At 32.1% G+C, this 19,156-nt stretch overlaps 1 protein-coding gene across 1 annotated transcript; it reads right to left on the bottom strand.

The window, feature by feature from the left end:
* Positions 1-1,198: 1,198 nt before the first annotated feature.
* On the bottom strand, positions 1,199-19,059 carry LOC106052155 (uncharacterized). Its single transcript, XM_056026933.1, has 5 exons — positions 18,899-19,059; positions 9,673-9,835; positions 8,102-8,365; positions 7,514-7,711; positions 1,199-7,165 (listed from the first exon to the last, which is right to left on the bottom strand). The coding sequence occupies exons 2-5, from the start codon at positions 9,817-9,819 to the stop codon at positions 6,815-6,817; spliced, it is 960 nt and encodes a 319-aa protein (XP_055882908.1). The 5' UTR covers positions 9,820-9,835; positions 18,899-19,059; the 3' UTR covers positions 1,199-6,814.
* Between the last annotated feature and the right edge of the window lie 97 nt (positions 19,060-19,156).

Genomic DNA, 19,156 nt, shown 5'->3' with positions numbered 1-19,156 from the left:
TTGCATTAATACTGTTGTTATAATAGTTTTCGAAAAGAGTAATTTGGCATTGTACATGTTTAGATTTCATATATTGAAAAGTAAGTTAATACTCAGATATTCTGTATTAGCAAGTAATATGATGAGATGACATGTATTTTTCAGTATTGTGAAGTTGTATAATTTTGATATTTTCTTGAGTTACAAAAGTTAGAAAGTTCATGCTCAAATATCATGTAGAGACAAGTGATGTATGGAACTAAGATGTATTTTCTATAATATTAATTATATATGCTGAATATGTACAATATTTTGAATAATGTAAATGTAATGCAACAATTATTTGAATTATCAGTTCTGTACTTTATAGGAAAAATTCTTTTAGATTTTTGTGTGCATATATTATAATAGAAATAATGTTATTTTACGCATTTTATATTGCATACAGTTTATTTTTTTTGTAAAAAAATGTTTTAAAAAAATTGTATTACTAAATCAGATAATTTCTGTCTACTAATTACTTACATTTTAAAAAAAGAAATGTTTACTTTTTTTAAATAAGAAAAAAATCTATTAAGTGTGCATTTAAGTGGAAAACAACAATTAATAAGTACAGGTAATGTTTCATATTGTACACATAAAGTGTAGCGTGGTCAGTATTGTACAAAGCACATAAATAAAGGGAAAAGTTTCTTTGTTGAGGCTTTGAATGAGTTACAAAACAATTAGATCAATTACAAAATCCTCAATAACATCAGTTACGCCAGGTTCACATTTAACTATATCTTCACTACTATCTGTTCATTGAAATTTGAATACATATGAATATTAACAATGTAATAATAATAACATTAATAAATCTCCATATCGTGGTATGAAGTCGTTAGTCAAACTAACAATACAGCAGTATTTGCAACATGAGCATGTCTCTTTTTTTTTGTTGTATGGACAGAGCTAAGGTTGTAGTTGTAGTTCATAGCTTCTGATATTCTTTCTGAAAGTAGTGAAACCTGCCTTTCTACCTGCCACTTCATGGGCCGATTGTGAGTTTGTGTTTCCACACAAACTGTCTTTGTAACCTTGTTTTTCATTGATTCATGTCTTGTCTATGCCAATGGATAATTGTGAAAAGTTTCAACTTGATCAGAGATTGGGTGTGGGAGAAATAATGTGTACAAACTTTTTACCAGACAGACAGGATTGATCATAAGCTTTGTAATATAATCAGAACATAAGTTATAACTTTCATTTTTATCATGTTCATTCCTCAATATGGAAATGCAATGAGAACAATTTTTAAGTGAGACAAAAAAGAATAACAAATGCAGTCAAAGATTTACATACACAAACATAATATTCACAAGCAAAGTAAACAAAAAGTAATTATACAGGTACTTAGATATATGTAAATATGGTTTACATCTTTTTGAAGTGTACATTCACCTTTACTGGTTTACTGATAAAAATATATAGAAATTTAAAACTGTCATCAAAATGGTTCTGGGTTCAAATTGTGCCTGCAGCCATCTGCAGGTTTGGGCTAGGATGTAATAATCATTTCTGAATGAACATCTGAAACCTACATTAATCAAAATGAAGGAAATAGATAAATAATATTTTAGGATTTGGTATTTGTGAGTAAAGTTTTAATTTTATTCCTTATAATTTATATGATTAAAAAGAAAGGACAGATTAAAGAAGATCTTTGCTGAAATTTTGAAATTTATGCAGTGAAAAATATTGTTCTAAATGAACTGGCTGCACAGGTAGGGATCACCTTGTGCTCACGTGACTGAAGTCAGTATACTTCTGAGTTTACAGGTATTAACAAATCATTGTGAAATATGGCCATGTGCTTTTCTAGAAAGGATTCACTAAATGCTTTTGAAATTTCTAATATCAGCAATCTTTCAGGGACCTTATTGAAGCCACAGAGAGAATGTACAAGTTTACTTTAGTACAGCTTGGTACGGTCCAGTACATTGATTGTACAAGTCTTCCACGCTACTTGTGTACAGTAACAAATCTCTATTTTAGAAACAAAATAAAGTCATATGAAGTTCTAATTTAAATTCTTTGAATTGATTGTGTCTACAAGTAGATAAACTCACATTTTACACTACATAATTGAATTTTAAAATACACAAAATTCGGAAATACAATTACTAAATTGGAACTGATTTGTAGACCATCATCATAAAGTGTACTTGAGATGGAAATCTCAAATTATAATTAGACTAATTTGTCAGAACACTTTTTCTTTTGTTTAAATCTACAAAGGAATGACATGCATTATTATGCCTCTCTTACACACCTAGACCATTTGACAAGTGAATTGTAGTAACCCTTTGCCTTGGCCCATATTACAGTCAAAAGGAACACCTCTTTCCTAATTTAGTTCTCAAACCTTACATAACCATGTTTTTTTTTTACTCAATATATGTATTTTTTTCCCATATGAAACATCCATTTTTTTGGCCCTTTTGAGTTTTAGTATCCCTTAATGGAAGAAAAACATATAAACAATAATATCAGTTGGTTCTTGTCCTTATATATAAATGGATATAAAGTATTATAAAGCCCCTTATAGATTACTAAATCTTTTTTTGTTACACACACACACAGATCTCATTTGTTTATGTGCCATAAAAACAAGTAAGAGTTAACACAGCATTTCTCCAAATGTGGGGCATGCACATCAAGGATGGGGCACATTGTTTGGGTATGAGGGGCCTCAAGAAATTTTTTTGTTTTTTTCCATGGGTCAGTAAATCTGTTGTGTTTGCATTTAGTTATAAATCCCAAAGTAAAAATGACAATTTCCCAATGTTTCAAGAATTAAACTAATTAAATGAATAGACAGACATGTCATCTTTCATTCATCTATGCTAGCACTATTTTAGTCAATTTTCTCATGATGAGAATTTCTCTCTTTGTACAACTTACTTTTTTTTTATGGCCCCTTCATAGGTATCAGGTATTTAAAATGGTTTTAGGAATAAAGGTTTAAATATTATGACATTCTATCAACAAAATGTAGATGATTATATTTTTCATGCCAAAATAGTGTAAATTTAAATTACAATAGTATAAATAGACAAAAAAAAAATCTGTAACATTTACAAAAATAGAGAGCCTCTAAAATTGCATATATTGTAATTTTTTTTGCCATAGGAATGTTTCCTTTTTTTCTTTCACCTTTTCAATTTTTAAAAGATTTTTTCAATATCAGAGCAAATCATATAACATCCAAACTTGCTAGAATAAATGAAATAAAGTACCGGTAGTCTAAGGGTGATTCATTTATTAAATGTATATTGATTAATAAGCAGAATCTTTGCGGAATGTTTTTTTTTTGAAGTATAAACTTGTTACTTTTTGCAACAAACATTTCAATCAGCACAGTGATGATACCATTTACACATTAGGCCTGAATGAAATAAAAAGAGTGAAACAAGAAAAAGAAAAAAAAATAGTTTTTAAAAAAAAAAGCTTATCTAAGGGAAAGAACCACTAATTACTGCAATTTATTTGAAAATGGCAGGGTTTAGCTTCTTTTATGACAGGTAATACAAAATTCATTAATTAGCAATAATTAATTGGTTAATTTTTGATTGATTCATGTATTGTCGTAGACTATGAATATTATGTACAATTCCAACTTGATCCAAGAATGGGATGTGGGAGGAAAAACATGTCAAAACATAATATACACATCCACATTTCTCATTAAGTAGCAGTTATTCCTCTTTTTTCATTATCAAACAGAATAATTAATCAGCAATAATTAATTAACTAATTGGTAAATTTTTTATTTTTTTTATAGATTCATGTCCAATGAATAATTGAGCAAAGTGATCCAAGAATAGGAAATGAAGAAAATATATGTTCAAACTTTTTAACCAGACAGAGAGAGTTGATATAAGCTTTGTAAAAACAACATTTAAACATACATAACATCAAAACTAATTTAAATATTTTTTTAATAAAAGTTTCATAACAAGTTAAATAAATAAATCTACAATTGTTATATTCATGTACCTTTGCACTAGAATAATTTCAAGGATAAAATTGAACATTTTAAAAGTTTTGCTTTCATTTATTAGCAGAAATAAAAATTTAGAAAAAAAAAAAGCTATTTGTTGATCTCAAACAATAAAGTAAGGTTTTAATAAATGATCTTTTAATTAAAACACTATCATTACATCCCTAAATGGCATAATATTAGAATATCAAAAAGTCCAATACTCAGATTGAATTTTCCTGATTTGTTTAACTACAGTAAATCAACTTGTTCAAAGTCTTATTTGTTAAATCACCCATGTCTTAAAAACAAATTTTATTTTGAACACTATGTATACGAAGATCTTTTTTTTACGGGCCAAGATGGTAACAGACTATTTTTAGCATGGCTTTATGATTAAAAAGAGGCACTTCTATAATCATGTACAATTAGCATATTTAACAAATATAGATAAAAGAAAAGCAAAAGTGTTAATTAATTACCATATTCTTTATAGCTAAGTTCTTTGAGTGCTTATCTTTAGTTTATTACTTGCAGCAATTACTTGGTCATCATCATTAGAGAGATTATCGTTTTGAGACAAGAAATATTAATATACACCTCAAATCATTCAATTTTAAATCTTCAACTTAAAAAATGAAACATAAAAAATAAATAAGAATTCAAAATTACAAAGTAACATTAAATAACAATTTAAAATTAAATACAAACTGTATACAATAATAACATTTAACAAACGATTAATAACAGAACTATATACAATAATAACATTTAACAAACAATTAATAACAGAACTGTATACAATAATAATATTTAACAAACAAGTAATAACAGAACTATACACAATTATAACATTTAACAAACAATTAAAAATTAATAACACACTGTATACAATAATAACATTCAACAAACAATTAATGACAGATCTGTATACAATAATAAGATTTAACGAAAAATTAAAAATTAATAACAAACTACATACAATAATAACATTTTAAGTGTATGTAAAAAAAAATATTTTACAAAATTAAATTAAAAATAATTCTTTCTTCGTCTTTACTTATAATTCAAACGTGTTTCCAGAAGACAAACTGGATATGGAGGTGGCTTGTTCTTGTAATATTAACATATTGAACTATTTTTATTATTTTCAAATGAAAATTAAAAATGATTAAGTAGCCTATGGGACACAAAGTGAACTAGACTGTCAATCTTGACTTGAAAAATTGCTTGTGCTAAACTTGCCATGCAAGGTTGGAATATGAGGTGACACCTTCATTGGTAGATGCATTAAATTGTTTTTTATAGTAAAGCACTTCACAATGTCTGAAAGTGGTAGAAGAAATTAAAATGCCAATTTACAGGTTAAGCTTGATTGCACAGAAATTAATGAATGGTGAGAATGGTGTTGGTCCAAAGGTAAATAAATCCGCATTGAGATATAATAAATTATTTAAAAAATTCACAACCACCAAGAATAATAATGATAAAATCTTCTGTAACAAAAATAATCAAAAACATTATGCAACATTTTGTACAACAGATGTATAGATAATGAAGGGAGACAAGAAGAATAAATAACAGCCCTTCAATTGAAATAAGGTTTGTTCAAATAACAGTTAAAGTGCTATTTTAGCTTCAGACCAGTGTTTCCCAAGCTGTGTTCCGTGAACTAAAGGAATAATTAACTAGTAGGCCACCATGTAAATTAATCTCTCTAAAAATAAGAAAAGTGTTTCACTAAATACTTAAAATGTGTGAAGTGTTCTATTAAAGATAAAATGCGGGAAGCACTGCTTTAGACAATGTAAATAAATTAGTTCCAAATTTAACAAATTATTATAGTGACTTGTATCAATTTGTTGAGGATTTAAGCCTTCTAAGATCTCACTCTGATTACAAGGAATTATTTAATAATATCTGTTAGACTGTGACTATAAATTGTAGTCATAAAAATACTGAAGTACAAGCAAGAGAATAAAATGCTAATCAAATTGATTATCAATTTGTTCATATCAATAGTAAATCAATATTATACAAGCATTCACAACATCACTCTAATAAATATATGAATATACAACAGGGATGTGACACTTCGGTAGGACTATCAACCAATAGTTTTCAAGACCAGTTTAATAACTTTTTAAAAAGTAATATTTCAGTATTGTTAACCTAACCATAACTTTTTCTCTCCTAACTGATGATACCAACGTTGATTTGAACCCATTAAATTAAATTAATTTTTGTTTTATAAACTTTAATTTATCTTATATAAAAAGAACAAGTATTCTTCTATAATTATATAACTAACATAACATTTCCTGATTACATACAAAAAAAGTTATTGAAGTTCAATCATAACAGGGAAGTGAAACACAAATGAGCTAAATGAATGATTCCATCTGAACGTGGAAAATAATTAAGGAAAGAAAGAGTTAATAAATTTCCAATATTTCTACAGACTAAAAGTCTAAAACTGTAATGTTTAAACGTGGAAACAGCCAATCATTAAGTGGCAGAAAGGGGAGAGGAAATAAAAAAAGAATACAAAATTTAACTTAAAAATTGTATTTATTAAAAATGGCTGGGCTAATACTTTCTAGTTCACTCCATTAAGTAACTTCAAAACTGTCTTCAACAATCACTCTATACAAATATTAACAAAGCAGTCTTATTTTTAAACAATAAAAGACAAAAAAAGTGGTTTATCTTTTTTTTTCCAAAGGCAAATGCTCCAGACATTTGAAAATATATCTTGAGCTATCAGCATTTCTAATCAGGGAAAGTACAAACAAAAGCTCTCAATTCATTTCAAAACACATTGTTGCCAATATTAAGAGGAAGCAAGTAGTTTTTACGGAGGTCGTGTGGGCTGAGTCTATTATAACACACATTGTCTTTTTGTTGGTGATGAAAATGTGCCTTGTGGAAATGGGCTGTGGTGGTCAGAACCTCAGCTTCACCATCTTTATGTGCTGCTATGAAATTAGTGGAGAAATCCTCATGCTGTATGATGAGTGTGTCCATTACCCACTGCAGTTTGACGTCTGAGATGAGCCTGCTATCCTGGGCTGTTTTAACCTCTTTCATCCTACGTTTTGTTTTCTCCATTATTTTCTCAAAGCGTTCACCATCTTGCTTTGCAGGAGTTAAAAGAGTTACCTAAGAAACAAAGATTTAGAATGAATTTTAATAATAAATTTAAAAAAAACAACTTTTTTCTGTATTTCATATATTTTTTAATGCATCAAAAGGGAGGGAGAGAAATATCTCTGAACGAGACAACAGGAGAGTTCTCACAAACATTTGTGGCCCAAAGAAAAGAGCATGCTGAAGACAAAAAGAAATCTTAAATAAACTCCTGGTGGACAAGGACTTTGTCTCATCAGATGTGGCAAAATATGCAGGTGGAAACTGGGTTTGCAAAGTCACATGAAATACTGCACTCCTCCTAAATCTTTGGAATCAAAGACAAACCCTTATTAAAACTTCTCTATTTAAAATACTTACTGAAAAACCTGTCCCTTTATTTCTGATCATAAGTAACATTACTGTAAACAATCTTTCAGAGTCTATTCTTGGTGTCACAATATACACAGCAGCTCCTACTCCGAACCAGTCATCTAATAAACTTTTCCAAAGGCGCATAATAAATTCATGGTGCATGATTCCCCCACCTTCTGGAATTCTATCAAGCAAATCTTGAACCTGAAAAATGAAGAGATATATTCAATATTTCTTGAGAAACTAAAATTACTTGCAAGGTAAACTTTTTGACACAAAGATTTAAAAGATACTACTTAAATATTTTTTTTTACTTTACTTTACTTAAATACTAAGAGTACAAGAGACATGGAGAATAGTTTTGGGGAAATGCCATGAAATAGGCAAGCCACATTCAACTTTACATCCAGTGTAGACTAAATGGATTTAGCTTGAGTTAGGTCCTTGTCCAGACTAAAAATGAACATGTTCATAAGCCCCAGCCAGTTCAAATAGTTTATACTAGAAAAGTAAAATATGGTAGGTCAAAGTGATGGCTACCTAATATTGTAATCTAGTGAACTTGCTGAAATGTAAAATGTGTCAACTACTAACCTCTTCATCATCCTTATCAAGCTGAAGATATCTGGTAACTGAATTTTCAGACACAGCTGATGCTCCATCACTCTGCAACTCAACAGCATCCCCATTACCAACATCAAGAAGTTTCTCAAAGGTGTCAACAAACCAGGGCCAATGATCCTTTCCACTGATTTTCATGAGTCTTGTTGTTTTATTAAGTTTGATGGTGACACCCATTGTTGGTTTGATCTTAATAGTGTCTCCTTTTTCACGACATTTTATGTTGGGATAGTAAGCCTTAAAATGTAAAAAAAAAAGTCTGGTAAATGTTAGTACAAATATCTGAGAAATAGACAGAGTAATAGATTAAGCAATAAGCATTACACAACAGCTACGTCTATTGATTTGTTTAAATTTATGGCTGGAATATCCCATCCTTTTTTTTTAAATTCCAATAAAGTGGCCATATTTGAATGATCCCCATGACATACTTTTTAGCCCACAATTTATTGTCTCTCTCTCTCTCTCCTTCTCTCTCACTGGAACCTCTTTCAGTTTCTTTCACCCTGTGCACAATAATGTTCTCTGACAGACTTTTGACTGATTTGGAATGACCTGCTTGATAACACCCCGATCCAAGACACACACACACCCTTTGGCCCATGAATTCTAGTATCACTTACGCTTATACACCCACGCCCCCCAACAATCAAAAAAGTTAGTCCCACATATAATTTATAGTATATACCCTAAGTTGTTTTTCGACCATAACCCCCATACTCAGACACTAACACACTGCCCTAACTTTTTTTTAAGCATCCTCAGATTGATCAACCCTTTGTCACACACTTTTCAGCTTTTGAATTAGTTTTACCTTCTTTTTTCATCATTAAATCATAAGGCATTCAATGTGTGGTATTATACAATGCCAACATCTGTTTCAGTTGCAATGCCATTTCCAATTGAATGCACCTTTCCCATTCCCCACACTACATTTATTTTGGCATTGTGTCTTCTAAATAAAAGTAGATATCCATTTGGTTTTATTGTAATCATTTATTTGACACATTTTGAATGTAGAGAAACAACAGTGATACAAAGTATCATTCCTTGCTCTATCTCTCTTTCTTAAAAAAAAGAAACAGAAAAAAAAAAGACTCTAATCTATCTTTTTGATGCTATTAGGATTATTTTTTTTTATTTAGACAGCATTTAAAAGGAAGAGGAACTGAAATAAGGCAAATTAAAAATAAGTTGAATTGCGGAAAAAGAACAAATTTGCTTTAAAAATTCTGAATTTTAGTCCTACTTCCATTTATGCTTTATATATAGACTGTGACCTTTTGGGGGAAATACCAAAAAAAAAATCCAAAACTTTGTTTAAAAAGTTTGCGGTTTTTCTCAAAATGCAGTATTTAGGCTGCAAATCTGTCAAAACTACATCTTAGCAAGCATCTAAGAGGTAAAAGGAACCTGTTTACAAAATTTCATGCCAATTAGTACAGCAAATGATGAGATCTCTTGATTAATCAATGTTATCTTAGTTGTTCTTTTTTAGTATCTAAATAGGTATTCATCAGATAGATATCCAGAAAAATGCTTACCTTAAAAATCTCCATCCACCAGTTTATGATGCCTCTATAATTAGAAAAAACTACAATCTGATTCCCCTCATCTACCATATCAATATCATGGCTTGTCGGAGTGCCCCATATCTGGGCCATCACACGCCGTCTGTCTTTTTTAGACATAATTGTAGTTTAACTTCTGAGAAATATACATCAAAGCTTAATGTTTAATTGTTAATGTTCTACAAAAAATTAAAACAAAATAGACAAATACAATCATTAAAAAAAAAATGAACATATGGAACCAAACAAAATGTTTTTTTAATTGTATATTTTTTTTAGATAATTTAAAAAACAATTAACCTTTAATATTTCAATAAATCTTTAGATTAACTCTTGTAGAGGTTAAAATGATTGTTAGATTCAGTCAGACACATTATTTATTTACTTTTAGGGACACGGAGGGGTGTGGATAAAAATGTACTTTTTTTTTTAGTTCTATATTAGCATATATAACTGTACCAATGACTATCATAGCTATAAACTAGGCCTTCACTACGCATAACAGCCACTGTAAGAATGAAGCAATCTGATTGGTTACATCTAGATCTATATAGTCATTATAGTAAAATCTAGTTCTGCTTTTAGTAAAAAGTATTGTTGAGAGGAATATGTAGGCATCCCTGGCCTAACCTAAAAGTAAAAGTTAAACTAGTTAAAGTTATCTTAAAGCAAAATCTTAGATCTAATCTATAGATTCTATATAATCCCCTTTTTATGAGATGTCAAGACTCAAGAATTTACTGTCTAATTTATTAAAGAGATCTAGATCTATAATTTGAAATAACTAAGCACACTGACACATTTTCACACTGAAAAGACACAGTGACTGTCACTGTCACCTGTGCACAGTGACAGTGTTGATATGGTGCGCAAAGGTGCACACGTTCTCCGCCATGACACTAACTGTGAACCTAGATCTTAATTAATATGGTGGCATCTGTGTATTAATGATCAGAGGTAATCATTAATCGGTAGATAATAAATAGACAACAATTACAGGGCTACGCCTTACAATGGCGGCTAGAAATTTCCTTCCCGTACCTGAGCCACTTGAGGTAGAAGGTAACATGGCCGCTAATTGGCAAAAGTTTCACCGGAGCTGGCGAAACTATGATTCTGTGGCAGAAGAATCAGAGGAGGTCAGAGTGGCCACCTTTCTTACAATTATAGGGACAAAAGCGATGGACATATATGAAGGTCTTGAAATTGAGAACGGCAAAGAAAGAAAGATGGAAGAAATATTGAACATATTTAAAAGTTGTTGCATTGGAAAAACGAATGAAACTTATGAGCGCTTCATTTTCAATACTCGTGAACAGCAAGAAGGCAAGGACATTGAAAAGTACATTACAAATCTGAGAAGACTAGCAAAAACGTGTAAGTTTGAACGCCTGGAAGATAGCTTAATTAGAGACAGAGTAGTTCTCGGAGTAAGACATGAATGCCTCATAATGAAATTACTACAAGATAGTAATCTAACATTAGAAAGGTGCATAGACATTTGCAGAGCTTACGAGACAACCAACAAACAACAGTTAAGACAGTTACAAGCCGACCCTCCAATGATTGAGAAAGTAGCAACACCATCAAGAACAAAATGTGCAAAAAGAAAATTCAGCAAGGGTCAGAGGATATGTCAGATGATGAAAGACAGCTGCATTCGGACACAATAGATGGTCATGATGGTAGAAAATAAATGGTTGATGTCTTTAGAGAACCGCAAAACAAAAAGGATGAAAGCAGTTATGACAGTAAATGGTCATCGTGTAAGGTTTCAAATGGACAGTGGAGCTGATGTAAATACCATACAGGAGAGATACGTAAATAAGAATCAGATTAAAAAAAGGCAACGCAAAGATTAATATTGTGGAATAAGACTAAAATGAACCCCATAGGGAAAGCCTCTCTTACGATGAGAAATAAGAAAACTAACGAAAAATTTAAGATAGAATATATAGTTGTACAAAACAATCTAGCATGCCTTTTAGGTAATGAAACTTTAACAAGAATGAAATTAATCAACGTCAATAAAGATAGGTTCATAGCATCAGTAGTGAATAACCAAGAAGAAGACTGTAGTCCAAAGTTTACGGGTGATTTAGGTGACTTAGGAGAAGTGTCTTTAAAGATTGATAGCAGCATTAAGCCCAAAATTCTGCTGTGTAGAAAGATCCCAATTGCTTTACAAGAAAGAGTTAAGGAGGAGTTAAAGACCATAGAGTAGAGAGGAATCATAGAACCAATGATAGGGCCTACAGAGTGGGTGAGTCAGATGGCAATAGTGGAAAAAGCTAATGGAAAAATTAGGATTTGCATAGATCCACAAGCCCTGAATAAAGTTTTACTAAGGGAATTCTATAATCTTGTTACTTTAGATGACATATTGGCAGATTTGAACAATGCCAAAATATTCAGCAAATTGGATGAGCAAAGAAGCTTTCTGGCATGTCAGGCTAGACACAGCATCATCTAATTTGACAGCAATGATAATCCCTTTTGGTAAATACAAATGGAAGCGATTACCATTTGGTCTGAAAGTGAGTTCAGAAATTTTTCAGAGAAGATTAAATCTAGCACTAGAAAGACTGAAAGGCTGTTTCAATTATGTCGATGATATTATAGTGGTAGGAAGAGGAAGAACGAAAGAAGAAGCACTAAGAAATCATATTAACCTAAGAGAGCTGATGAAGAGATGTCAAGAAAAAAAGATTAAATTGAACCACGAAAAGTCTGTTTTTAGAACAACTGAAATTAACTTTCTGGGTCATATTATTACAGAAGCAGGAATAAAACCAGACCTGAACAAAGTGTCTGCAATTTTGAGTTTGAATGCTCCAAAAGATATCTCATCGGTCCGAAGATTCTGTGGCATGGTTCAATATCTTGCAAGATTTGTTCCAGACCTGTCGACAGATTTACAGCCCATAACAGAGTTGACAAGAAAGAACACACCATTTGTTTGGTCTGATCAGTGCACACGAGCTTTCAACAAGATAAAACAGAAAATATTGACTAATGGCACACTGATATATTTTGACCCTAACAAAGAGCTTACATTACAAGCAGATAGTAGCCAAAATGGGTTTGGAGCAGCGTTATTACAAGATGGCAGTCTAATAGAATATGCTTCTAGATCATTAACTGATACTAAAAAAAAGATGGGCACAGATTGAAAAAGAATTGTTGGCAGTGGTTGTTGGTTTGGAACGTTGTGACCAGTATACGCATGGCAGGACAGTTATAGTTCAGAATGACCATAAACCACTGGAAAAAATCCTTCAAAAACCACTCAGTTCTGCTCTGAGAAGGCTACAAAGTCTAATGATGCGCCTTTATCGTTACGATATCCAGATTCAATATGTCAAAGGCGAAAATTTTTTCATTGCTGATACTTTGAGTAGAGACCCATCAGAGGAAAAGATTGATATCCGTGATGTTTGTGTCAATACAGTCGGACTGGCAATACCAACGATGCTGTACTGGAGAAAGTCAGAATCGAGACAGAGAAAGAACGATGCAAACACTTATTCAGTATATCATAAATGGATGGCCAAACAAAAAAAAATAGTCTACCTGAACTCAAACAATATTTTTCACTAAGAGACATGTTAACATACGAAGACAGACTCTTGTTGAAAGAAGAACAAATAATCATACCAATATCACTTCGCAAGGAAATAGAGGAAAAACTCCATGCAGCACATCTGGGAGTAGACTCAATGAAAAGAAGAGCAAAAGAAACAGTTTTCTGGCCTGGATTATCAGCTCGAATAAAGGAAATAGCCAACTCATGTTACATATATGTCAGAAAAACAAACCAGCAAACCAGAAGAATTAATACAGCACGAAATAGGTTCTAATCCATGGGACAAGATTGGAATTGATTTGTTCCAAGTGTGTGACCAACAATATCTAGTTATAGTGGACTATTATTCAAATTTCATCCAAGTAGAAAACATGCAGTTGACAACAACACACGCAATTATAAAGAAACTGAAAGTTTTATTTGCAAGATATGGGGTGCCCAAAGTCTGTAGCGGACCTCAATTTACGTTGGAATACTTTTCCAAATTTATGATTGAATGAGGAGTGACTCATTTGAAATCTTCTCCAGGACACCATCAATCCAATGGAAAGGCTGAGTCAGCAGTTAAAATTTTGAAGAACATAAAAAAGAAATCTAGAGAATCAAAGTCAGATGCTTATGAAAGTCTCCTGGAATTTAGAAATACTCCAAGGCAAGACACAAATCTAAGCCCACTTAGATGTTTTTAAGTCGGATGACTCAAACACTGATACCAAACAAAAGGAGTAACATTCTATGGCCTCCGTCAGTCACGAAGCGACAATGGATCATCTCATGGAAATAAAATGAATGCCTGGGCATTAGCTGTGGTCAGAACGATGTCGCCCACATATCAGTTCCCCCCACTCCATGCAGCTGATGTATCCAAGAGAACGGCAGTGCCGATACAGTTTGGGGTCAGCGGCATCGCAGGTTCTGCCAGAGTGTAGCACTGGGTGCTGCAAACTGCCTTAGGGTCGCCAGCTCCTGATTTTTCCTCAGGGTTGACTCCCAAAGCCTTTCACATGATTGGGTATAAAGCTGCAAGGCAACAGAGGTTTGAATTCAGAGTTTTCCTTCTCCTAGGTGGGTAGCCAACCATGGCTAACGAGCCCCTCCTGCCCGAAGCTTACTGGTTAAGGCGCCAGTTACTCGCCTTTGCCCCTTCTCCTGTAACATTAAGAGTTTTACATGTCAAGAGAACATTATGAGAAAGAAAGAAAAACATCAGATGAGTGTAAAAACATCTTATTATAAGTAGTCAAGAAATTTAAGTCAGCTGAGAACTGGACAGATGGTCTATTTTCAATCACCTAATGACCCTACATGGAGAGGTGGATTATATAGTAGCTTACATTATTCGAGGTAACAATGGTGCAGTATACCCAAGAAACAGAGTGCATATCAACCCAAACAGAGAAACAGAACAAGAAGATATATTCCCCGATACTGATGACAACTTACAGGACAATAGAACTCATGATCAACTCATTCGCCACTCATCATTCCCTGTGACCAAGGGATCAGTTGAAGAAACCTACAAGATTCAATGACTATGTGTCTTAATGAACTAATCAATGTTGATTTTTAAATGTGATATGTTTCATATTCATTGAAGCGTATATATGTATGTTATGTTTTGTTGTTTATGTTGTTGTGGTTTTGTTTTATCTTTCTTATGATACTCCCCAAAATGTTTTTTTTTTTTTAAAGAAAAGGCGATGTTGATATGGTGCGCAAAGGTGCACGCGTTCAATATATAATTATAATATATTAAAGTATGGTTCTCCGCCATGACACTAATTGAATTGTGGTTGTTTGTTTATTGCTGACTGTGAACCTAGATCTTAATTCTTAATTGATAGACAGTTACGGTGTGACGGTGACACTCAGTCAGTAGTAGAGTAAAACTCACAGTACAGTACTGAGTAATTTCATTATTCAAATTTCATTAGTCATTATTTAGAATCTAGACTATTAATAATTATTAGTTTAAACTTTAGTAGTCTTTATAGAGTCTACTAACTCTACTAATTATTATATATTACATTATTATGATTATTATATATCATAATTATACTTAGACTCTAGTTACTAATGTCAGGAAGAGGTATGGCGAGAATGTTACTTTAATATTTTAGCATGATTGTTATATCCCCTTGTTATGAATGCAAAGTGTTGCACGTGTTATGAACTGAATGATTTAGTCTTCGTTGAATGTGCGAGAGAGTGTGTTAAGTCAGTAAGGTCTTGCTCCCGGTCCAGGAAGGTTGGATAGTCGCTTCCTGGACTGGTGTTTGTTTAGTAATATTTATTGTGCATTATTTGATTTATATTGGATATTAAAATATCATTGTTATATTCTTGGAGATCTAGAGTTGGAGTTGTGTATCTAGTGGTAACTGTTCTTATTTGAGTAACTAAGCAAGTATTAATAAGTGTAATTGAGTATTCATATCCCTAACGAGCCACGTCAAGAAACACAACAAGACAAGAGACAAGCAGCATATATATAATTAGAACCCCTGACATCTGGAGGCTTCGTCCAGGCAGGTATCGTTGTACCTGTTACCTATTATTTGTCTCTTCGATCAGCCAAACGAGATACTACCTTCACATATTTGAGTGGATTTAAGACAATCTGTATTATTTAACACCAGTGTATTAACCAGTGTACTATTAATACAGTTACAGTATTATTATTGACATCTGAGGGACCGTCCGGGCAGGTACCGTGTCTGTTATACATATTATTTCGTCACCTTGAAGAAGTTATTGAACTATCCAGAGCCTGCATTTTTTTTTCACTGGTTGACCTCTACACACGATTGTGACTGTTACACACAGAAGTTTTTGTTGACAACTTGTGATTCAGCACAGGATGGCATCACCATTTAAAGGGACATCACCATTTAAAGGGACATCACCATTTAATGAGACACTACTACTACTACTACTGACTTACTATTGGATTATTGGATTTAGAGACATCACCATTTAAAGGGACATCACCATTTAAAGGGATATCACCATTTAAAGAGACATCACCATTTAAAGAGACACTACTACTACTACTACTCACTTACTATTGGATTATTGTACATTCTACCGAGGTCAATGCATCCCTCCCCATTTTTTTCGTTGACGTCCGAAGATTCAGCACGGCGTGACATCACAATTTAGAGACATCACCATTTAAAGAGACACTACTACTACTACTACTCACTTACTATTCAGGGTCGAGTGTACATTGCCTTTTCAGTAGTGGAGGTAAAGGTTGAATTTTTTTTTGTTGATCCTTTTTATAATTTATTGTCTTATGTAAATTGAACAATGTTACTTGTTTACTTAACCTTTATAAATTAATTTAAGATTATTCAGTAATATTTCTTAATATTTGTGATCACCATGGACGAGTTTAAACCTAGGTCAATTGAGGTAATAATAGAACAGGCCCACATGTTTGGAATTGAGGGTGAGGAATCACGAGAGTTTGTTTTAAACCAACAAAAACTAGATCTAGAAAGATTAAAATTAGAATTAGAAAGAAAGGCAATAGAAGTGGTAAAGTTGAAAATGGAACTGGAAGTAAAACTGTCATTACAGGGAGATGTGCCCTATAAAATAGAAATTGAAAATGACCTATCAACTAATGAGGAACAAAATAACTGTCATGATATTGTTAATAATATAAATGGGATAGAAGATAATGAAGAAATTGAGAATGTCTTAACAAGTAAGGAACATAATGATTGTAATTATACTGTTTATGATATTAATGAGATAGAAATTGGAGAAGCAATAGAAAATGTCTTAACTACTATGGAACTTATTGATAAGGAACTTATTGATTGTCAGTTTATTGACAATAAAAATTTTTTTATGTTCTGAGACCATTTCACAGAGCACACAAACCATTACAGAGATTAAACCTAATAAAAGGAGTTTATCAAGTTGTTGGTGGGGGTAAAGTTAAACCAGACCCCAACAGGCTACAAATGTTTTTGTACCTAAAACTTCCAATAAAAAGAAAAAAGAAATCTTGACGTAGTGTTTCCCCTCTCCCTGTCGCTGAGAAGGGGATGTCCACGAGGGTCGCCTGAATTCCTGAGTGCGACTTGGCAATAGAGAAAATTCAGCATTGTCTGTCTTCATGTATTTTAATTTTTTTTTGTACCAAATCTTAATAGTTAAATTGTATTTATCTAAACAGTACATCCAAAATAGCTTGCTGTGTGTTGCACCAAGTAGATGGCTTCCTTCCAGTAAGTGCAGAGAGCTGATACATAGAGAGTAGCATTACTTCATTAGTAGCGTGAGTGTCCAACGTCTAGACAGATACCTAAGATACCCAGGAGGATGCACAATCCAATTTGACCATAGACCACTGTCTACTAGCTGATACACTGTCAAGACTAACATAGCAACTTAGCATAGTTATATTAGTTGTAATTGTTAGAATTCATCTTTTTTTTCCCAATACAATGTCAAACGCGGTTTTAACTATTAGAGATGGTATCTTGTCGTATATTATTGCTATACATAGGAGTTGATCTTTTTTTGTATGTTTGCTGTTTTACATATTAAATATTAACGTGGGAAGGACTATGCCTGCCGACTTCAAATTGTAATTTAACTCTCCATGCCACTTTTTTTTTCCTTCTCATTTATTCTTTTCTCTCTTTCCCTTTGTTGTAAATAGTGTCATATAAGTGATAGCCTTAGCTTGACATATTTCTTTTGTTAGGTTAATAAGGGCTATTTCACTTTAATGTACATTATATGCATTTGTGTGTAGATATACATGTTTATATATATGTATATAAGTATGTGTATGACACAGTGTGTGTATGTATGTATATTTATGTATATATTTGAATGACTGTTATCTAATAACAGTCATATCGTGAGAGCGGGGATGTCAAAGAGAGGTATGGCGAGAATGTTACTTTAATATTTTAGTATGATTGTTATATCCCCTTGTTATGAATGCAAAGTGTTGCACGTGTTGTGAACTGAATGATTAAGTCTTCGTTGAATGTGCGAGAGAATGTGTTAAGTCAGTAAGGTCTTGCTCCTGGTCCAGGAAGGTTGGACGTTTACTTCCTGGACTGGTATTTATGCATTTATATATTTATAAGTTGATGGACTGGTGTTTTGTGTATTACTATTTCATAAGTGTGATATAATTGTGTGCTTTATTAAGTATTAAAGTATTATCGATATTCATGAATATAAGGAGTTAGAGTTGATGTATATTAACTAATTAAGTGTTCGTATTTGAGTTAAGCAAGTATTAATGAATTATAATAATAGAGTAACCAAGAAAGTATCAAGCAAGTATTATTAAATATTCAAGAAACCCCTAGTGGCCTAGTGAGCCACAGGAACCAAGTCAACAAGAACAAGAGACAAGAAACAAGCAGCAGCATATATATATAATTTGAACCCCTGCCTGACAACTAAGTTAGTTATTAATTATTATAGTTATAGAGAGTGAGCCTCAGTAGTAGACTAGTCTAAGTCTAGAGTTATAGTAATAGTAGAGTCTAGAATATCTAGTCTAGACTTAGACAATTTATGTCACAATATTAAATATAGAATATTACTATTATTAATAATTATAATACCAACATTTAAAATTTGCTTATCGGACAAGAGGTTGTTTGGTAGAAATATCAAAATAATCTAAATAGATCTACATCCAAAGTTAAATTTACTATCGAGATCTAGATAGAACTAGTGATAAACAATATAAACAATATTCGCCATGTTTATACGGAACTAGAATTTTTATTACTATTGTTGATAGTAGATTGAGGTGTTGTCAATTTTTTATACTCGTTAAAATTATACTCTTTTAATTGCAAATGCATTACAGTTGGAGTTGTT

This window comes from Biomphalaria glabrata, chromosome 4 (genome assembly GCF_947242115.1).
Source record: "Biomphalaria glabrata chromosome 4, xgBioGlab47.1, whole genome shotgun sequence".
Lineage (NCBI taxonomy): Eukaryota > Metazoa > Mollusca > Gastropoda > Planorbidae > Biomphalaria > Biomphalaria glabrata.
The sequence above is the reverse complement of the archived record's forward strand: the minus strand, read 5'-3'. Positions and strand labels throughout refer to the sequence as shown.